The following is a 23,126-nucleotide window of genomic DNA, read 5'->3' as shown; positions in this document are numbered from 1 at the left end:
TCAACCGCCCCCACTCAATCGCCGTGACTCACCTTGTATATGCCGATCAGGAGGACTATGCTGAGGAATATCATGAACAGCTGCGTCCCTATGATGGCCAAGTAAGCGATCTGGACACCTGAAACGAACACAGAAATATATTTATGGGCGAAACTTTATGAGCATCGACTGTGCTGGAGTTTCTGCTTTGGTTGGCGTATTATTTTCAATGCCAACAAACTCCGGACAAGAAGTCCGACGTGGACAAATATTTGAACGGAGTCTGGAGATGTATTAATCTGCGAGGCGATTTCTTCGGGGGAGACTTGTCCCGACAACGGACGTGTCGTCGATTTATAAGCAAAAAGTGAACGGGATGGTTTATGATGGCGGATTATGGAGTGTTCGATCAAAATCGCCCCTATCAAGGTTTAGTGGGGGCGAAAAGGAATAAAAGTAAATTGGTCGAGTTGTTCCGGTGACGAGACTGTCCGACCGTTTGTTTGCCAAGTAAAAAGGAGATATGACAGCACATTTCGCGCAGATGAAAAATGAACCAATTGAATTCCTGCAATATTTTAACAGAGAAATTTCGTTTCTCAAAGCTATCGCGGCGCCGTGATGTATGGAAATTGTGCCACCCTGTTGAGCCTCCTCGAATTTATCGTTTTTCGTTTAATTCGGCTCGTCAGGCGAGAGACAGAACGCGCCTGGCCTCACCGACAAATGGCCGCTGCGTGACCTTGATGCTTCACTTCTAAACCGCCGAAGAAGAAGAGTACAAATTACAATATCTTCCTCGTCTCTCGTGATATATTTCAAGAGAAAAATTTAAATCCGCCCTTTTATAACAACACCCCGAAAGGAAACAATTCGTCTTGGCGGTGTTGGTCAAATAAAAACGCAACAAACTTCTTGCAAAGCAGCCATTCAAGACTTTTGCGCCCTCGTCTCGCAACCGCAAGTCTCTCTTTGACAAACAAACTGACGAGACATATCGAAAACTCACCATAATAGACGTCCTCCAAACTGGAATACTTCTTGATATTTACGCTGATCCTCCAACTGTACAACAACACCACCAGGATGGAAATGTTCTGCAATAAAAAGAAGAGAGCGACTTTTATATGAGTTCTGTCGAGTGAAAAAGTTTCGTGTTTACAAAACCCACCCGTCAGATACACCCCCCGTTTGTGCCAGTATTAAAAAGCCGTCGCCGACTGCGTCAAACTGTCGTTTCGATTATTTTTCGACTCATTTGGGGGGATGAAAGCGTGATTCTCCAGATTGTTGGAATTTGGAGGGTCTAGGAATAGAGCGCTCTCGATTCCGAACACTACCACCAAATATTATTTACATTTTAAGTGGCTATTACCCTCCCGGCACCATAAACACTCCACTAAACTCGAGTGAGTCGGCGGCAAAAACAATTAATTGAATTTGGGGAACAACACGACTGAGCCGATTATGTTCGAGCGCTCGGTTTGTCGAACATACTGTAGATACTCACTAGTGTGTAAATTGCGGCGGTGACGGCGGCGTGGCGGGGGCTCAGTATCCTGCAGTACCCCCTTCCGACGTAGCTGTCGTACGGATACAACAGAGCCGACTTCATGACTACCACATTCTGTCGTCGATCTGGAAAATAAAAACGATCACATCATAACTGAGTCGCTCATTTTTCGTACTTTCGTTTGTGGCAATTTACATTTAAATGGGGTGAGTAATAAGCACAAAGGCTTCGCTTATTAGGACTTCGTTGCGATGTGGCCCGGCAGCGAACTTTGTAAATAAATTATTAGTCCCCGCTCCGAGTGTACGAAACATAACCTAAAAATTAACAATTTAAAGAAAAAGCAAAATGGTAGAAATTGTCCAGTTTATCTGGCAAATTTGAAGGATTTCGATTAAGCCCGGGATTAAATTATTCATTAAAGCGAGACGACCGGGTGGTTACAAAATTCATGGCGGGCGAAGAACCGCATCACAATATGAAATTTTCAGACGCCCTGAAAAAATCACAAGACCAGATTGAAGGGGCGGGTCTGAACCGAGAGGTTTAATAAAGGGGCAGAAGTCGAACATAATTAAGTTTGGATCGCAGATGAGTGTTCTTTGTTTGGGGGAGGTGATCGGGTGCAAACTAACCCCAATTAGCGTTATTGTGTAAAATTGACTTTACACCCAGGGGTGGAAATGTATTCTGATTGAATTAGTGATACCAGTGTTGGCGAAACGCTCACAATACAACAACAACAACAACAACAACAACAACAATAATGACGATTTATTTTTGCGTGACTATAAAAAAAAATTAAAAAGATTGGGTCACGTGTTATTTTTTAATGGAAAGATTTCCAACTCGTAGAATGTCAAATTCCAACGAATTCTAGAACTCATCGACTTCTTCCCGCATGTTCTAGAATATTTCAGAAACTTTCAGAAGGCCAGAAAACTTCAAGTCAGATCAGAATGCTCTAAAAGTACAGAATATTTCAGAAAGGTTACAAAGTAAACTCCAGATTGTTCTGGACAAGTTTTAGAGAATTTGTAACACTCCGTTACTTACCAAACATTTCAAAACCAAGTGGAAACTTCAAAATAACAACAACAAAAAAATCAGAAAAAATATCAAAACTATGGAAGAACTGTCTTAAAAGCGTCTGTGGGTAAAAAATCTTCTAAAGTATCAGTAGCTGAGGAAATTGAACAAAAAAGACTGTTCTCTTGAATGAAAATTAAATCTTCTTTCTGTAGTTGGTTTAAGATAGAAATCTTCTTGAATCCAATCTTGGAGAATTGAGTCACCTTAGATTAAATGCTTTTCAACAAAAACATCTTTATTCGAGCGAACTTTCAAATCCTTTGTAGAAGAATAAACATTCCCACACACTCTACTTCATTTCAGAAACCAGACCAGCATGCTCAGAGTCCTAGAACAATTAAAATTACGATTCACATTATTCGAAGAAGATTTCGGAAAAATTGGAACACTCCATAGAACCACCAAGCACTTCCAAGCAAAGTGAAACACTCAAAAAATTGCAAAAAAAAAACTGTTAAAAACCTGTATCACACCGTCTCAGGATAGATAAGTTTCTATCTTCAAAACTATGTGAAATAGAAGGAATTGGCTGCTATATTGAGATTTGGTCCTAAATAATTTATGACGCTCATCTTCAATTGGAGAAAGTTCTATTCTAGAAGCTTTCTTAAGAAATCATTTCAGAAGAAAAAATAAATCCGAAAAAAACTAAAGCTTCGCTAGTCACTTCTGAGTAGCTAAAATGTTACTTCTGGACCAGGATATTTGGCGCCTTAAAAACAGGGCTGAAACCTACAAATTTAGCTGTTTTCCCGAAAGTAAACAACCGAAAAAGACCTAAAATCCTTCAAAAAGCACTAATTTTTTGCCGAGAAAAACTAAAGCTTCTCTAGTCACTTGTGAGTAGGACCTAGAATGTTACTTCTGGACCAGGATTTGGCGCCTTAAAAATAGGGTTGAAACCTAAAAATGTAGCTGTTTTTCCGAAGGTAAATAACACAGGCCTGCAAAACAAAACTTTTTAATCGATGTTTTGATTTTGATAACTGATTTTGTATAACATTGGAGCCCTGATTACAAAAATACAATTCATTTTTTTGTATCACGTCAGGTTTTTTCACAATTAACAAAAAAAAATTAAGCAATTTATTTAAGAAAATAAGATGTTTATAATAATTCTTGGTTAATAATCTAACTAAATTTTGTATTCCTTATGAGAATGGCATCTTTAATGCTTTGTGAGGAAACTTCTTTTAATTGATTGCCTGCTGTATTTTTTTTTGGGTACATCGCGCTGTAACATCCAGCAAAAGTCTTCCATCATTGATACGCTCCATCTTCCTTGATATCACCTCTCCATTTGTTTTATATCTTGGTCAAGACGTTCCCCTTGTTCCTCGCTGACAGCACCAAGATTTTTAGGAAAAAGATTTAAGTGCGAAAAGAGGAAATTCACTTTTAAACTCATATTACAAGATGTGAAAGTTTTTAAACATGATTCTTACAATATTTTTGTAGTCTTCATCTTTGTGATTTCCAAGCAATTTTTCTATGACGTTCTTAAATGCCGTCCAGGCATTCCTTTCAACAACATTCATAGAATTTTGAAAATCATTACCTTTGTACAAAGATCTTATTTGAGGTCCTAACCTCTTTCCATTTGGCATTGGAGAGATCTGGTAACTTTGTACATTAATACTTGAAACATTGTCGATTTTTATCAAGAGGCTTTACAAATTGCTTCATCAAACAAAGTTTGATATGCATTGGTGGTACCTAATACTACTTTTTTAGGATACAACTAAATTATTTTTTATTATTGCTTCCCGGTACAAGTCTAGTTCTTAAAGGCCACTTCTTTTGAGTCCAATGCTTGTCTCGTGCCCGGCAGTCCCACTCGCAAATAAAACAAGGAAATTTCGAATATCCATATTGTTGTCCGATATTACAATATCGAAATTTTGAAATAATTCATTCATTCTAGGTGAACATTTCAATTTTAAGAAAAAATGATTTGTGAAAAAACTAGACGTGATAGCGCAAAACCAAAATCATTTTCGTAATCAGGGGGTCGAAATTGTTCAGAAACTGTCAATTTTATGCAAACATCGAAATCAGTGCAGGCTTGTGTAATCAATCATTTTTATGCACCCCAAAAATACCCAAACTCTCAAGAAAACCATCAGATTGTCGCCACGCAATTTCCACAAAGCCAGACCAGAGACCACATTCTCGTTCTCAAGACTTGTAATTTCATTTTATTAAACCCAAGACACCCATAATGTGATTTCGCTTTGTAAACACCACAACAAAACAAATAATTCATGGAATGCTTGAACCATGACCAACTTCATTCATATCCGCTTCGCTTCTATATGGCCGTTTCAATTTTGAATTTTACATGCAATCAAATGTTCCCATTTGATGGACATCTACTAGCGACATCTCCTCAACAAACAATCAAACTACAACTGAATTTGACATTAACGTCAATTAATTAACGTCAAGGTCAATAGCCTCATTTTTATGTTATTACTGTTATCAGCCCATTAAAAAAAAAAACACGAAGACGAAAATGTTGGGTTTAATTTAACTAGATGACGACACTAACAAAACACATTTTTAAAGGTAAGAGCACTATTTATAACTTCAAAACTTTTCAGCTCAAAGAATCCATTTATTCTACAAAAATATTACTAAGGACTGGTTTCGCAGCTGTTTTAATAATAACATTGCATACTGCAGCTTTGTGGTCTGCACAGGAAAACGCTGAATTTTGAAGGAGGTGATCATACAGCAAGTCATGCAAATGAGTACATGGTTTCTCATATTGTAGAAATGGTACTTAACAGTTTTTGTACTATATTCGCAATTCTCAATAATGCCTACAAATGAATCACTGGGATACAGCAATTGACTCCGATTTTGAAGGGCTATTAATCTTAACAAAGATCCTAGGATGATGGTGGATAAAAGTGACATAAAAGATCACTTTGCCAAATTTGTATTGTATATGTATTGTTTTGCAGGGAAGAAGCAGGTTGATTTTCATCTGGGGACTGTGTCAGGATATGAATTCGTACAAACAACAACAAGGTTCTAAAATAACCAAAGAAAACATTTTGCATGTTGTATACATATTTTGGATCTGAATTCCTACAAATACGAATGGGACAGCATCTTTAGTGAGTGTTACTTTTTTTGAAGATGATCTGTAATTTTGTTGAGATCTATAATACCATTTAATAAACTACATTCTATAAGAAATTTTATTATTCAAAAAATACTACAAGATCTTTTAAGAGACTTTAGCCATTTGTTTCTCTGATCAGAATCGCTTGGAAATTGGAAAAAAGGATTCAAATTTCCACAAATAAAACACTTTCTGCCCATTTTGTTAAAAAAACAACTAAACAGTCCCGAATTTATTTAAACTTTAGAATGAATAAGTTGTCAACTTGACGGAAGATGGCGACACATGATGCACGTTTCCAAGGCCATCTGAATCAAAAAGCTACGCTTATAAGGCCGTTTCAATGTACATAATAATTGTTTCTGCAGAGTGGCCATAAAACAAAAGAAGACAGAACCTTATTGCGCGCCCTCGGTGGCCTATCAACGAATCAAAGCTACAATATTGGCGGCAATTTAAAATATTACCCTTCTATTTTACATGAAATGGTAAAAGCGTGTTTCATTTGTGGGGCAAAAGATGTTCGCTTATTTGAAATTCGCAGCAATATGAAACAAAGACAAAAATGGTTCGAAGCTTTTGAAACATTTTGCGGTAAACAAATTTATGGAGACAATGATAAGCACAACCTTTTAATTTGTATTTGTAATATAAAAGACTACAAAAATTACGGATTACTCAGAAATTTGTGAGCAGCATTTTCAACAAGTCTCTATAATTACATTACAACCCCCAAAAGACGACGCTTATGTAAAGATGCTGTTCCTTGTCCTTCTATTTTTGTAAGTATCTATAATTAAAAAAGACTTGTGGTGTTTATTGCTACATGAAATATACATAGAAGCGAAGTCAACCACGACATATGAGAAAACAAAATGAGCTTCCTCTTCTCATTTTTCGATTAATTACTTATTACTTTTCAAAGTCCTAATCAGGAACCTCCAGGTATTAATTACTATCATCTTATTAGTGTTTTTGTTTTTTAGGCTTTTCCCACTGAAACTCTGGTTGAAATTCCTGTACCCCAAAATCCTGTAGAGTCTTTCATCATTCCAACTGTTCCAATGACATCCAAATCAATTCAAGTAAATAGTATTTCTGCGCAGTATATTCCACCAAATGGTTGAGATAATGGGCCCTCATTTGCTAGAAAATCCAATACTTTCATCTTGTCTGGTACATAAAAATCAGATCTGCGAGCTGATAATAACTGCAACGCTGAAACCAGTTTTAGATAATACATATTTGTCAAGAAAAAACAGATTTATTAAAGAAGAAATGTGCAATCCAGAACAAACTCCTTTGCAGAAAAATGTTAAAGTTATAAATTGTTCTAACCTACCTTGTGTTATGATTTCATGGTTTTTTGCAATTCTAATTTATTAGTATTTTGCTAGCCCAGAATGTGTCCAAAAAAAGCTCGGATCTTAGATATTTTATTGCATTCATGTTTTAATTGACGTTTTAAGCACTTAACCTCAAAGAAAAAGTGGAAAAAGTCTCAATCAATTGCGTTCGAAATCGGTAGATGGAGCGCAAAAAGGTTCTGCCGCCCGAAATGTCACAGAAACAAAGTTTATATGGAAAAATCGAAAATTGAAACGGCCTTATAAGCGTGGCTTTTTGATTCAGATGGCCTTGCACGTTTCATGGACTACTTTGCGGGAACAAATTTTTGCTAAATTGAGACGGCCATATAGAAGCGAAGCGAATATGAATGAAGTTGGTCATGGCTTGAACACAATGTGTTCGCCATCACGCTACTCCGATCATATAGATGGCGCCACTCGATCACAAACGTCAAACCTGAGACCTGCGCTGTCGCAAACGTCACAACTCGACCAAACCTGAAACCCGACACACAAGAACCTGACTCATTTTTTACAGTGTTGCAAACAACACCCCGCAACGATAATTTCTATTCTTCGTCGCACTTTTTATTACAATCCGAACACAAACCTTCACATCGGGAGTACCGTCGTCGCAGGTGGCGCCACGCGTCTGACGTTTCGCAAACGTCAAGTTTGACATTTGGGCGAGACTCGACAAGATCCGAAAGTGGGGCATTTTTCCGTTTACTTTTTAAATTGGGTCTCGTCGGGATCGATCGTTCGACAAATTCATTATTTGGCAAACTGTAGCTTCTTAGAAACCGTTCGGAGGAGAAAGAATTGAACCGGCACTCGTCTTTTGTCTGGTCTTAATGCGATTCGAGAGGTCCATTATTAACGAGAGCCATCGCATTGAGGGTTTGATTAGTCGCAAGTCGTCTTAATTTGTGTGGCAACTAGAAATAGACAAAAATCCATATCGTACGATAACGCAAACCTGAATTACCAATCAGTTGACCTTATAATAACCGATCGATGATCATTTCAACTGTAAATAAAGCCCCCGCATCCACTTAACTACGAGCACATTTATTTCAAGGGGGAGAACTTCAAGACGCGGAAACAATGCGCATTTCAACCAGCTGCTCTCGACTGTCATTAATGCAATAACTCGGGCTGTAATTAATAGTGCAGCGGCCGCACTGGATGATTGTAATAATTCATCGAAGGGCCGGACGAATCTTTGGAGAGATTTGTGCCGATCGCGTCAAATCGCGGCGTTTAAAAGCTCTCAGACTTCCGCCGGAACAATGAAGCTTTTGATGCTCTGCATATAAAAGAACAATAAACGGCGACTGACGTTGATCGAGAACCGCTCCAGATACATTCGTTCTTAAGAACAAACGCCGCGATTCGTTTAATGGCGCCCTTTCAACACCAAAGACTGGCTCCAAGTTGGAGCAGAATCCTCCGAGCGCGACTCTATCTCTTGCTCAACTCGGTAGAAAAGATTTTTTCTGGGAATTTGTTAGACTGGACTTGGGTGGAAAGTTGGGACTCCTTGAATAACATTGTTAGGGACGTTGTGATTCTTCGAAGAGTGTCCTCCATTCGCGGCGGATAATGAACGTAATCTCGTCTGATGTAGCGTGAATGGAGGTATGTTGGAAAAATCCGGACGGAAAGTTCGGCCAGAATTAGTTAAATCAATTACGACGAGATTCCCAAGTTTGTCGATTTTAAAATGTCGCCTTGAATGGAAGGAAACTTTCCTAATAAATGTTGCAACAAGGCTCGCGCTCTATTCATAAATCAATCGCCGACAAATATGAAGCTCGCGTGCCGAACAGTTTCGATTCTAATCACATCGACTTATTAATAAGCTTAAAAGCCACGAAAGAGCTCCGACTAGATAGAATTTTAGAGCTTTAAGCTCCCGGATCATGTTTTATAATGTCTGGGATTGGATGCTGCGAAGCGTGCTGCACGAATCATGTTTGGGAAAACTTACGGAATGTCCATTAGGGGATTATTAGATTTAACCTCTGGCACGATAGAAAAATACAAGGAAATTTGCAATCTTGCCTCGAACCAGATTCGCCAGAGTGTATCAAACAGTGGTGCTTTATTTTATTCATGACATTTCAGCTTCTCCCCCAATCCCGTCAAGAGCTTTTCGCAGACTATAAAATCCAGGTGTTCTCGACCTCGAGTGTGGGGTTCGACTCTATCCTGTTGAAACAAACGTGTCGGCTGACATTCAAACCGGCAAATAACATAATTGTAGCGCTTGGGCCGCTGCATAATTCATCAACACATCATAACGTAAATAATAATAACCTATTGATTTGGGGTCGCACTTTCTCTGGAACAAAGTTCGCCATTTTTCTGATTAATCGCGCACGAACAGGCGATCCCCAACAAAACAACTACAAATTTGCGAAACTTTCCGTTGAAATTTTTTCCGAAGCCGCTCCCTCAACTCGGGGCCATAAACGTTTGAAGCTTTGTTCTATAACGAGACAAGTTTGATATTACAATAAGTTTTTGTCTCGTAAAGGCGTCACTTCGCACTAAAGAACGAATCGATTCGGTCCAAAAAACATTCTGAATTTTAAAGGAAGAAAACAAGCAACTGAGTAGAATAAATTTCTCGTTTCCTTCGTGCAAAAATTTTGACTGGTGTATACTGTTGTGGATGTTCCATTGAAGCTGAATTTTTTAGGCACCATTAATGAAAACAGTAATTTTACGTACTCACAAGCGGACGAAAAGTAACTTTTTTTGGACGCACTTTTTCGAACGCCATCTGTTGCTCTGTTTAGTAAGTTAGCAACGAAACCGACAAAACCGAGAATTGTCCTTGAACCATAAATTATGTAAATAAGTAATGTGCACTTCTGCTAAAAAGGTGTCCTCGCCTGTTTTCAAACCTCGGCGCGCCTCGGCCAAAAACTCAGACTCGAACAAAAAGATGCACTTTTTGGCCTTTACTTAAACTATTCAATTGAAGAAAATTCTATTCTTCTTCCCAAGAAAACATACATTGTGGACTAGATAAAATTGTGTGCGTTTCATCAACCTTGTTGGTGATTTGACAAAATGGCGGATGCGCCGGGAAATTTGGGTGCTTAATTATTTCTGTTAGATGACAAATGTAGCGATAACAAACGTAATTATTATGCAAGTGTAGTTTTATTTTGCGATTGTCGCAGATAATGACGCCATAAATATTTGGGGGAGACCCCGAACCGCCAGTGAAACCCAATTTGCGGGAGCGCTCTCAAAATGTTTCATTAATGCTGTCAACAGGCGAGAAATATAGCTTGAGGATAAGCAGAGCTCCAGGACCGACCGTTGCGCTTTATAATTAAAAAAAAAACAAAACCGACTTCCAATCAGCTAATGGCATCCCCCACATTCTCACCCTTCTCATATTCGGCGAGACGGCCGGAATACAAATGTGTTATTTGTTTTGGCATCCGCGTTATATTTTCTTTGCAAATTGAAAGCCAATACGCTTTTGAAACGTCGACCCCGCGTCACTAAGCCGAGGTGGTAATACGTAACGAGGGTCGGTCCAAGTTGGTGCGCCTTAGGACACATCCAATTTACAATTCAATTTCGACAATTTCGTTCGGTGAATATTTAACCGAGGGAAAATGAGCAACAAAACGCCGTGTCATATTTTTCCGGTGCGCAACAATGCGACTTTTCCCATTATCCTGGGCCGGGGAGATTAGCCGCCCACGCGGCGCAACTAGTGGCCCTGATCCTGCAGGACGTCGAATGAGATACAATTTGACAGATGTTGTTGTTTCGGGCGGTATCTTGGAGCGATCTGAAATGTGAATATAATTCCGGGCCGAATTATATTCCCCGTATATTGTTTTCGGGTGATTAATATGCAGCAGCGTTGTCAGAAATGACCTCGTCGGCGATAATTCAACCATTGTGTATCGCCCACGAGATCGATAGATTAACAAAAATTGCCACGCGACTCGTTTAATTGAGACGCCGGGGGCGGCGCCACCGTATCATCTTCGATCCCGTCGTACAATAAATTATCCGCGGCTTAACCCTCGACCAAATTACTTAAATCCGATTTGAAAAACCGCACATCATCGACCCATCATTTCAATTCCACCGATTCGATTATATAAAATTTGTTCGTTTCCAATTTCCCGTCGAAATTGGATTTTAAATTCTAAAAAGAAACTAGATCAGTATGACGCTATATTTATTTCCTGCCAGGAGGATGTGTATGCATAAATCTAGCGCCACCGGAACGTGCATCACCCTCTGACACATATTATGGAATAAATTCCGCCACCCTTTGACAAGTTTATTGCTGTTCAGGGGAAATACCCGTAACTCTTCTTTAGTGTTCTGTTTGCTCTGGGGGGAGCAACGGACCGGCTTTTGTTAGGCGGTTGTGGCTGTCAGACACCAGATGGATCCCATCCGCCAAATTTCCTCCCTGTCCGAAAGGGCAACACCACGCGAACGTCTTGCACCCTCACGTCACTCAAATTTCAGAAATGACCTTAATGCTTCATTAAGCAGAATATCAACTTCACCCCCCCAAAAAAAATTAGCTGATAAAAATTTACAGATGCTTGCGAGTCCTACGCACTACCACATTTTTTTCTTTACTAATATTATCATCATTATCATTGTTATCATTATCATTAATTGTCATAAGAATCAGGCCGAATTAGTTTATCATTACAGATACGAATCTATGAAGTGAAAAAGCAACGCGGCGGTCATCCATCCAAACACTGATTGCGTCCGACGTGGCTGGACTTCTTTTACCGAATGATAATTAGCGCTTTCGACGTGGTGGAACTGGCGTAGTGATTGTATCGACTGACTCTTTTATGAATCGCTCGACCTCGACATATTCCGGAAGTGTTTCCGTTACGAAAAAGGAAAAATCGAGGAAACGTGTCTGTGTTATTCTATCAAACGATATGAAATCGTAAACAGACCACATTTGACGGTAAATAAACTGTCGATAATTCATTTAGTTCCAAGATGGTGTTTGTCTTGTTTCCGGGCGAAGAAATTCGCCTCGTTTTCCTCCGATTGAATTCGCTATTTGAACCGTATCAATTACTAAGAGAAAAGTTATAAACTAGAGTTTTTAATTAATCGATTTGTTCTGTGTTCTGCATAAATAAACAGAAGTGAAACACTAAGTGAAAGAAATGAAACAATCGTCGGCATTTAAGTGATTTAAGTTGATAATTACGTCCTGGAATTTGCATCCGTTGTCCTGTTCCTGCTCCACTGTCACATCCTCAACTCCCTCTTGTGAAAAATAGACAATTTTGGAGGCAAATGAAATGGATGTGTTCCACTTTCCACGGTAATGAAAGCGCGGAAAGGGCCATTGTACCAGGAAGGAAATTTGTGGTGGATGCGCCGGGATAGCAACAGCAAATGTGTTGTTGGTTGATCTTTTACCAATCTTCTTAACACTTTCACAGAACACCGAATTGGCCAAAATAATCGAAATAGATCTCGAGATGGTGTCTTATAATATCCTGGCGCCTTTCCATTCTTACAAAACAAATTCGCAGTTTTCTCGATTGACGTTTTGGGACCTGCGATTTTTTTGCATTCGATTAAGTCTAAAAGACTGTTTTTAGATTCGATTTAGCTCAAACGGTCAATGAGATAGTGTTGTTGGTAGTAAAAAAAAAATATCCCGGCTCTTCCACCATATTTTTAAATTACAAAATCATTATTTTAAATTTTAGCAATACAATGATGAAGCTTCTTCCACTTGATTCGTCATATTTCAGTCTACAAGACACAGTTCTTGGATTTGATTGCTTTAAGTCTTCTACGTTGTCAAACAACCTCGTAGGTAAAATTTCAGCTGATTTTAAAAATACACCCTGTATATCATGTTTTATAAAATGTACGCCAATGCGAAGTAACTTATAGGAAATATGCTTTAAAACAAGGAAACCGCATTGGTGTACTTTTATAAAATATGATATACAGGGTGTATTTTTAAAATGTGCCGAAATTCTACCTACGAGGTTGTTTGACAACGTAGAAGACTAAAGGCAATTAAAAAAATTGTAGCTCAAAAAATAAATATCATTTTTATTTTTTAGATATTTTTTCCGAGTTCTACATGAAGCCAGCAGCTCATGGTTAAAATATCTGTACAACTTTCAATAACACCCTGTATGTACATACACAATTAAAGAAATAAAGGAAAGAAATTTGAGGGAATTAAGTCGATAATTATGTCTTGGAATTTGTATCCATTGTCCTCTCCCTGCTCGCACCCTTCTGGTGAAAAATAGGCAATTTTGGAAGCAAATGAAACGGCCGCGTTCCACTTTCCCCGGTAATGAAAGCGTGGAAAGTGCTATTTTCCGTAACCAGGAAGTAAATTTGTGGTTGCGCAAAACTGGTGGATGCGCCAGGAAACAACACTAAATTTTTGGTTTGCCTTTTATCCAACGCTGTAAAATTTGATGGCCTCGTTTTGAAACGTTATTGCTGAAATCCGAAAGAGTGTAAAACTACTCTGGTTTCAGGTGGTCCGAGTCTCCCCTTTCATCGTCGTTAACGATTTACGAATAGGGTGAGAGGGTGATCCTCTTAACTACACTTTCCCTAAACACTGAAGTAGCCAGATTGAAATTTTCTTAAAAGTAGAAAAGCGCCCGAATATTCGAACGAAGCTTCTTTTCGATACCTTCCCACGAGCAGCTCTTTTCATTTTATTTATTTTCACCCCGAGCATGACGAATAATAATGCGTTTGTTGTGAGGTAGTGATACCCTCGCCGCACATTTAGATGATCCATCAGAGTCCTTTTGTTTCGGCATCACGTATGTCAAACCACGTCCCGTTCAGATAAACTATATTTCACTCCCGTTTATTTTTCCGAAATGTTCTCTCCCCAGAACAATTCATTCCATTATGTAACTCCCCCGGGCAGGGTTTTAAAAGAACAATTTAATTTGCATCTTGAGCATTATTATTAGTTATGCTTCCATACATCACTAGATCCGGATTTACGATTGGAATCTTTGCAGGAGCCGGAGTAGAACTTTGCAACAATGCGAAATACTCTTCGTTTCCTCTCGCCGCCTCCAATTACACCGACTCTAATTTCGTGTTGTGCACCCCTTCCTCCCGTATTTGCCGCCCCCGTTATTGCGGCACTCTTATGTTAATGCGTGCAAGTAACGAGTCGGCTAGATTTATCGCGACACAACAACGCTCCCTAATACAAAATTTATGGGGGAAAGTACATTAATAATCCACACGAGGGTTGAAATTTATGTATTTTTACAACAGATAAAGTGTTGGTTTCGCGTGTGCGGGACCCACTAAACGATTTGTTTGTTGTTTAAATTAAATTTCATTTGCTCCCAAGACTCAGAGCGGCTTTGTTCCACAAAGATGAAAATTTCCAGACGGCTGAATTTCCAAATATTCGAACACGAATTCGTTCCAAATCTACGTAAATTTCCACGCGTATCGATTGTCTTCTACGAAAAACTAAACCAACACCGAAGCAATCACTTGCCGAGGTCGAAAAATGGAAAATTTACATTTTGCGAAGCCGGTGCGCTTCTCCACATTCAATAAATTATTTATCTGGCGGTTTTGTTTATCTTCGAGCGTGCCACTTTCGCTGTTTGTCTTGCAGTTTCCAATTTTCCCCAAGAAAAACCCAGACGGTGGTGGTGAATTTTCCGGAGTCATTAGAGTCGACTCTTGTTTAATTAGACAGTGTGTGATGCACGTCCCGACGAGTTATCCTCCAGGCTTGTTAAATTAAAACCACAAATTCGGAACAAACGCGCGCCACTGATTTATTACAGCCTCAGGCTCCCAACTGTGATTTTTCCAAAATATTATACAGCGAGAAAGTTTGCCTCAAGGACTACGAGATTTGAATATGCAAATCAGTGTAGCGAGTTGTGGTACCTAAGTCCCGCAGTGCGAGCGCGCGCACCGCACTGTAGAAAGGAATTTTTACGCCGTTACCTTAGTATCTCAGTCGCCATAATTAAACCTCCAAAAGGCACTTATCAGGTTTGATGCAGCTCCATCAGTTACAAAGACATCATTATTTTAATAAAAAACTGTCCCGGCGCCTCCACCATTTTTACAAAACATTTTCTAGATTTCCCGTCTTGCAGATTTTTTTTGTAACTGTTGAAGAAAAGCTCGCCGTGCGAGCGCGCGCACCGCCCTGTTGAGCGGAATTTTTACGGCGTTACATTAGCCGGACAGTAGTGGCAATACGAGTCGGTTATCACCGCGCCAATAAAATCCCTAATGGAAGCTGGGACTTTATTGGGGTATTATTACGCCGATATAAAATCAAATAAGTCCCGTAAATGGGAGATTCCATAGGGCCGCCCCTCATAAATTTTTGTGGCGATTGAGCGGGAAAAAATGTTTTCAATTTTCCGGATGGGTTCGCCGCCGTTTGTATGGATTAAACGCAGCCGAAGACACAACAGGGTTGTGCGTTCGTTCGAAATTAGGGAGCGCGCCGGGGGCGGACTTGCTGAACCCGTTGCACCTGACAGGTTAACCGTGTTACGGCCGCCAGCTTACATTACCCGAGATTGTATTGAATCGATATTATTGTTGACGTGACGTGTCTCCGGTAATGACCCCGGGGTTATTTTGGGAAGCCGCGAAAAATGCGGCGCGAACGGGAAACGGGTTAAGTGCGCGGCTCCGGATTTATCCGGAGTCTTTAAGCGACGACCTTTTTTAAAGTTTCATCGCCAAATTGATTTTCACCTCCGGTTGGGCCCCACCGATTTTGGTACGGAAATAGACGCCTTCGGTATTTAAAACGGGTTCACCGCGGCTAAATAGGGGATGAAAGAGTCGGCGACTCCTCGAAAGGACAAAAAAAATGGAAATTTACATTTTACAACTCCCAACTGCAGCAATATTAGTTTTTGCTGGTGCGACCGGACGTAAAATGCAGTTTTTAATTCCCTTTTAAAGCTGTAAATACCAGAAACATCAAAACATTTCAGTTGAACTTCTCCCGGCGCATTCACCATCCAGTCAGTATAACACTCAAGGAGTTCTTTTCGGTACCGGTTTCAGGAACATTTACTTAAATTTTTTATGTTGGCAGTGACTCACAGTGAGTGGGTGCTAGGTGATCACTACGCTTTAAATGCAAAACTTGCAATTGTTCGTCTAGTTACCAGTGTTACCAACCCCTTATATCTCCCAAATTAATTTTCCTAGCATTGTTTTTAACTTTTTTTTTATTTAAAATAGGGGCAAAATAGAAAAAAGATTGTATTACACGCGTTTTATAAGCCATTTTGTCGCACTGGTTTGCTCCTCGCTGCGCTCGTCGTGCTCTAAAAAACGCGTGCAACAGAATGGTTTCTTATAAAACTCGTATAATAAATTACTATTGTGTAGCTCGGTTTTGAAACTTGGCTAAAAAATGTTTGGTACGGCTGAATATTCCAATCAAGATGCAGTAAATCTCAGGCAGGAAAGTACGGCTATAAAGCTGTCTAAATGTTTGTATGAAACAAACACATGCAATGCAGGTGTCCCACGCCAACTTTTAAACCGAGTTTAAGCCCACGTAGAATGTGATTTACGAGCATGTTGGATAATATCAGGAAAGAGTGTGTGGGTAGATTCTGGTCAAAAAAAAAGCTTTTTGAATATTACATTTTATTTCACCAAGTTCATACATAGCCAGATATGTTATTAATAAAAAGTATTATGGTGCCTCAAGTATTTTTTCAACATTTGTATTCAATACTACGCAGTTGAATCTATAAAACATTGCTTTTAGATTTTACTTAACTCAAACAGCAACAAACATATGGCTGATTCTAGTAGAAATTATATCCGGTGTCTGCACCATTTTTGCGAAACATACAGGGTGTTATTGAAAGTTGTACAGATATTTTAACCACGAGCTACTGGCTTCATGTAGAACTCGGAAAAAATATTTAAAAAATTCTATGTCAAAAAATAAAATGACATTTATTTTTTGAGCTACAATTTTTTAAATTGCTTTTAGTCTTCTACGTTGTCAAACAACTTCGTAGGTAAAATTCCGGCACATTTTAAAAATACACCCTGTATATCATGTTTTATAAAATGTACGCCAATGCGAAGTAACCTATAGAAAATATGCTTTAAAACAAGGAAACCGCATTGGTGTACATTTTATAAAATATGATATACAGGGTGTATTTTTTAAATCTTCCGAAATTTTACCCACGAAGTTGTTTGACAACGTAGAAGACTAAAAGCAATAAAAAAAAATTGTAGCTCAAAAAATAAATGGCATTTTATTCTATTAAAAATTTTGTCAAAAAATAAAATGACATTTATTTTTTGACATTGAACTTTTTAGATATTTTTTCCGAGTTCTACATGAAACCAGTAGCTAGTGGTTAAAATATCTGTACAACTTTCAATAACACCCTGTATATTAGCATTTTTCTTGACTAATATAATCAAAAGATAATCCTGCCGTTTTTTGTATTCAATTCGCCTCAATTAATTCTATAAGACAGTCCTTCAAATATTTAGTAGATATTGCAACTTTCTGAAATAACAATCCCGGCGCCTCCACCATTTTTACAAAACATTTTCTAGATTTCTTGATGAATGTTTGACATCGTCGTGTAGCTTTTACAAAGGGTTGAGCAAAGGAAAAATATTTAACCAAAATCACTTAGCCTTTATTGGTCTCAAGTGTGAACGGTGAAAATTTTCCAGTGGTTAAAAGAATTCAATCCTCTGGAGACACTCTTAACTGTGCCGCCAACAGAATAACAGATAAGCTTTCCCTGCAGTATTTAATCGAACAAAATCTTCAATTTCGTTTTCCACATTTACATATTCAGGCAATATACATAATCGAATATCTGTCAGCCACATCCACAATTTCTATAGTTTGAAAATATTCCAGTGTTCTACAAATAACAATTACAAAACTCGTTCTTGTTCAACCAATCAAACAAATTTACTGGACAATTAAATTCGTTTAGTTCCCGGCGCCTCCACCATTTTTGATTTTTCTAAAAAATCTTATCACTCCACAACACATTCTCGTTTTACAACATCTCAAACATCTCCCAGACCTTTTTAGCTTTATGTACGGAAGCGACGTCTAGTTACGGATAATAGAGTCTTGCAAGACGTCCCCGTTCCAATTTAAACTTGGCCATATTTCCCGACATGTTGTAATCTCGCGTCGCAAAGAACGACATAAACTTTAGTCATATTTAATCCACAGGTTGTTCGTCTGGGTCCTCCCCTCGGCAAGTACGTAAGCTCAACAATAAGCGATATAATTGGAATAGTCCTTTAATAAACCGACAATGGCCGAGATTAGCGCTTATGATATGAGTCAAGTGCTTGTAAAATTCCCATTTGCATAATTAATCCTTTTCCTTATTGCATCACGTTCTTGAGCGGATGGTGCGGCAAACTTTCTCCCACCCCTCCTACCCACTCCCAGATATATCTTGTCCGCGTCACCGGAATTAATTCATTGTTTTCGTTACTCTTCCCTTCGATGAATTATTTATGTTTGTTTATTTTTATTGTGTTGTTTCTTTCACTATCGCCGGTAAGTAACGCATCTCGTTATCTCCGCCTCGATAAATTCCAAACAAAACAGACCGCCCGGACAGATTCAACCCTTCCGACTTATCTCGCCCTTCGCAACTCCGGAAGTGCCCGCCGGAGTTGGGAAAAACTGAATTTGTATTGTTTATGAGCCACGACCGCGACGCTTTCGTGCTCGAGGGCGGTAAAAGAGCAAGGGCGCCGTAACTCACCCCCGGTGTCCACTGGAATGTTGCGCATTCGGTGCACAAATCCGGTTTATCTGAGATTCCAAAAAGCTCTATTAATTGTAGGGGTTAAGTCCGGACGTATTGAAGAGAACCTTCATGATTCATGTAACGGTGTATGAGGAAAGCCGCATAATGCCCTTCCAGATTAGAGGCCCACAATTAATTTAAGGAGATTTCAGCAGGTTGAAGAGTGGCGAGGTTGGTGAATAATCCAAGCACAACGAGCTTTCTCAGTTAACTTCCCTTTTTTTCTCACCCTTCCGGTGAAGCCAGCACCCCGCCGGCCGTTCGGGGGAAGCCGTGAAGCCCCCGAAATTAATCCGGACAAAACATTATTGATTCGTTCCGACTGTGACGGCTGTCAACTCGATTATCACTCGGCACTTTGATGTGAAAACGCAAAAATCCATTAATTCCCCGATTTGCACGTACATACTTCGGCTGCGGGATCGACTCTTTTGCAAAGCCATCGCTTCGATTTTCCGCCGTCTCCAGACATCCATCACGTGTCAGACGGTCCCATAACGGGTCGGCGTCTGGCTGTGACTCGGCTCGTTTTACGAATCCCGTAAACGTCCCGCCTAATCATCCGACAGGCGAAGTTAAGGGGAAGTTGTGCGAAATAAAATCGGGCGAACGGAGCATTAGCAGTATTGTGCTCGAAAGTTATAATTAATTCAAAGTGAGAATAACCAGACCGCCAAGACTGAGTTTCCTTCCGTAAATGGCTCCGACAACAACAAAACAGGGATCGCGAGACGTTGTACGGTTAGACGTTGCTCCGCAATCGCATTTATCGCATCCATAAACATCTCGCTCTGTTAGACTGGAAATTTTAATCAGTATCACACACTCTATCACCTTGGGGTGGAGGCGAGAGTGGGCAGGTTTATGATGATGCAGGTAAATCGGACTGATCATCAAGCTTCTAAATTATCTAGACGCAAATCTATCAAAAGAAAGATGCTGCAGCACATCCTCCGTAACTCACACTGGTTGACAAAACGCTTGTTCCTTCCGGCAAACATTTTGACTGCTCTATACCGTAATCTATCATTGTTTCCCCTCTGCTACCTATATAGGTTCCCTTGCTTGTTCCCATTCAATACTTCCCATCCATTTTCTTCAATCCATTCCATCAATCTCTTCCCTTCTGTATTTTCCACCTTGTCTTTGGATTTTCTTTTACCATCTCCTCTCTCCATAAATTTCTTGCTCTTCTTTCTCCAATTCTCCCGTTGAAGTCCCCTCCATGAGCATACGTTCTTCCCTATTTTCTTTTATTGTATCTTCGACACCTCTTCTTGTTGTCTTCGTCTCTTTGCTGTATGTTGTCATTATTTTCCCCCACGAGAAAAATTTTGACTGCTCTATATCGTAATCTATCATTGTTTCCCCTCTGCTACCTATATAGATCCATCCCCTTCTTCGTACCCCTGTTTCTTCCCATTCAATACTTCCCATCCATTTTCTTCAATCCATTCCATCTCTTCCCTTCTGCATCTTCCACCTTGTCTTTGGATTTTCTTTTCTCCCGTTGAAGTCCCCTCCCATGAGCATACATTCTTCTTTATTTTCTTTTATTGTATCTTCGACACCTCTTCTTGTTGTCTTCATCTCTTTGCTGTATGTTGCCAGTATTTTCCACCATTTATTGCCTATAAGTACGTTTCTTTCCCTACATCCGTGTTCTTCTCCCTTTTCTTTAATCCCCAATTTTGCCCCTGGTATTAATCCTCCAGCAGCTCTTCCTTTCTTCTTTCCTCCTTTTGCCCCTTGACATTCCCATTTCTACTCCTTAGGTAACAACTTTTCTATTTTTCCCAGCTCCGTTCCTCTACCCATGTTTTTACCAGACCCAGACCACTCCATATCATTTGAACACAAGAGTTGCAAGTCCAAGTTCCAAGTTATGGAACAGACTAGTTTTTATTTGGTTCTATTTTTTGAACAGATTTCTTTTGATTTCAGTTGCTGATTCTTGAATATGAGCAACAGTCGATATTTTAAGTTCAGAATTTCTCTTTATCTCCAACTCCAACCTCCCTTCAAGGTAGTATCAACGGTTTTCTTTGAAATTTTTTGTACTCATAGCCTTGAAAGCAGCGCTTACAACATCCAACGCTCGCTCCGAAACGAGTGCTTCCCGGTCGACTCGAATGTAAAAATTGCAAAAAACACTGGGCCTTTGAGGCATTCAAAAAAAATCTGTCTTGATAATAATAAAATTTAGTTCATAAAATACAACTTCCCTGGGTCTTCCTGCATTAAGAAATTACGGAAAGATTTATAATCGTTGAAAATTGTTCCTACAAAATTCACAAATTATTGCAAAAATTGAAATATCAAGTGAAGCAATTGTTTCCAATAACCAAAGATCACTGCCTTCTTGGTTTTATGTTCGTTTATGTTTAATGTATTAAAACAACTTGCGTGAAGACATCTTCCGTTCATTCGCGCATTAATTAAAGGCACTCGCTCCTTCGTCGCTCGTGCTTTAAAAAATGCGCTCATGCGGGAACATCGTCTTCCCGCACTTGGTTCGTAAATAACTATTATGTTTCCAACGCTCAATTACTTTTCAGGAGTTCCTCATTTGGAATAAATTTTGGCTTCCGTATTTGATCTGAAGACAAGAGAAAAATAATTTGACATACTATTTGGGCCAAGCTTGTGTTTTGGTCAAGTTCTAGGTACAGCACTAAACATTACGTTTATTTATTTAATTCATAAATAAAGGTGACGTTTTTCTTGGTGGATACGACTGAGAACCACTTTTTCATAAATCTTGTTATAACGAATGTCAGGAAAAAATTTCAATCTCTAGAACTGCGCTCTATAAATCTTGTTATTCCAGAACGAAAGGAGAAAACATCACATTTCTATCTATCTCGAAATAGCGGAAACGGTGGATTATCTTACAAATTAAAAATTAACGTGGAAATATTTAATTTAAACATTACTTAATGGATTCGATGCATTTTATGAATCCCTTAATCCTTAATGCATCGTTATTCCAAGTTGTTTATCTTTAATTCGCAGAACCTGTTTTATTACCTCGACGAGATTCTTGCCGCGGCGACGTCCTCGAAGCTCGACGTTTCTCTTCTCCTGAATACAATTCCGCTCATAATCATTTTATCAATGTCGCTGGGAAATAGCACAAATGAAAAGCCGCCAGGAGCGTACCGGAACAATTACTGAACCGCAGGTCCAACTTGGTCCTGTCGCATTAAAAAGCGCATTACATCTCCGAAATGGAGGCCGTTTTGTTGCCAACCGAATAAAATGAAAATCTGTTTACTGAATAATAGAATATATATCGCGATATCGGGTTCTTTTTATACGAAGCTTTATAAAAGGGAATATTGGCCCTTCTCGCACACCTAGAAAGGGATTTACCCGGAAAGCCCTTAAGCGTCCATTTCATTTTCGAGGGAGTAAATTGTGCCACATTCCGCTTCCGTCACTGATGCAGTGCGGGAAAAAATGCAATCATGGGGGAGAATCGATTCGAAATTAATGGGGCGGTGAAATATTTATAAGTCTAAATAGAAGCGCGTTGCAGATTAATATTAATGGCTGAAAACTGCGGAATTTATTTTTCAGGAGATTGAATTTAAGAGTTTTCAGGAGAAAAGTGATTTCGTAATAAACAGCGGGAAAGGGAAATTTGGGGTGCATTAACGTGCATTTGTAATCCGGCGCTCTACGCCATAAATATTTTGCGAGATAACTCGCCCGAAACACCACACAAAGCGACAATTATTTTAAGTTTGGGGGGAAAAAGTGCACCCCACACTATCCAATATACAAAACTGTTTTGTTGGCAACATTTCCACAAATAATATTATTGAAGGACTCGAGCAACACAGTTTGTAAGCATAATTAATCAAAGGTAAATACTGAAAGTTTCGCTAACCAGAAACGTGTTGTTCCAGCTTTGAAAATAATCATCAAAGAAAAAGTTGCGGCAACGACTCTTCTTCATTTTTGTCGACGCAATTACAGCGATACCGGATGCATCCTTGCGGAAAATCCGTCAAACGTGACCTCCTCCTGACAAAGTCCAATACCCGGCGATGCTCTTCCAATTATCTCGGATTTTTTCCCATAAACTCTTCCGACTTCCAGACTTAACGTGCTTTATCTTTCACAATTTACGACCGCCGAAGAGGAGTCAATTCTGTACAAAGGACGTGAGGTTTAAGATGCTT

At 39.3% G+C, this 23,126-nt stretch overlaps 1 protein-coding gene and 2 long non-coding RNA genes across 5 annotated transcripts in view; 1 reads left to right on the top strand and 2 right to left on the bottom strand.

Annotated features, from left to right (window-relative positions):
* LOC138132868 (knob-associated histidine-rich protein-like) overlaps nt 1-23,126 on the bottom strand; it is a 55,529-nt gene that overhangs the window by 17,145 nt on the left and 15,258 nt on the right. For all 3 annotated transcript variants that reach the window (XM_069050556.1, XM_069050557.1, XM_069050558.1), the window contains exons 2-4: nt 1,490-1,617; nt 989-1,076; nt 33-118 (exon numbers count right to left, since the gene is read on the bottom strand). In XM_069050556.1, coding sequence (XP_068906657.1) covers nt 33-118; nt 989-1,076; nt 1,490-1,617 — 302 coding nt within the window. The remainder of the gene's footprint in view (nt 1-32; nt 119-988; nt 1,077-1,489; nt 1,618-23,126) is intronic.
* On the top strand, nt 4,858-7,206 carry LOC138132873 (uncharacterized). Its single transcript, XR_011160208.1, has 2 exons — nt 4,858-5,499; nt 5,554-7,206. It is a non-coding gene; the product is annotated as an uncharacterized lncRNA (long non-coding RNA).
* On the bottom strand, nt 6,337-7,202 carry LOC138132871 (uncharacterized). The gene is made up of 2 exons (XR_011160206.1): nt 7,060-7,202; nt 6,337-6,935 (listed from the first exon to the last, which is right to left on the bottom strand). It is a non-coding gene; the product is annotated as an uncharacterized lncRNA (long non-coding RNA).

The sequence above is a fragment of the Tenebrio molitor genome, chromosome 6, assembly GCF_963966145.1.
Source record: "Tenebrio molitor chromosome 6, icTenMoli1.1, whole genome shotgun sequence".
Taxonomy (NCBI): domain Eukaryota; kingdom Metazoa; phylum Arthropoda; class Insecta; order Coleoptera; family Tenebrionidae; genus Tenebrio; species Tenebrio molitor.
Note: the sequence above shows the minus strand (reverse complement) of the source record. Positions and strands in the feature narration are given on the sequence as shown.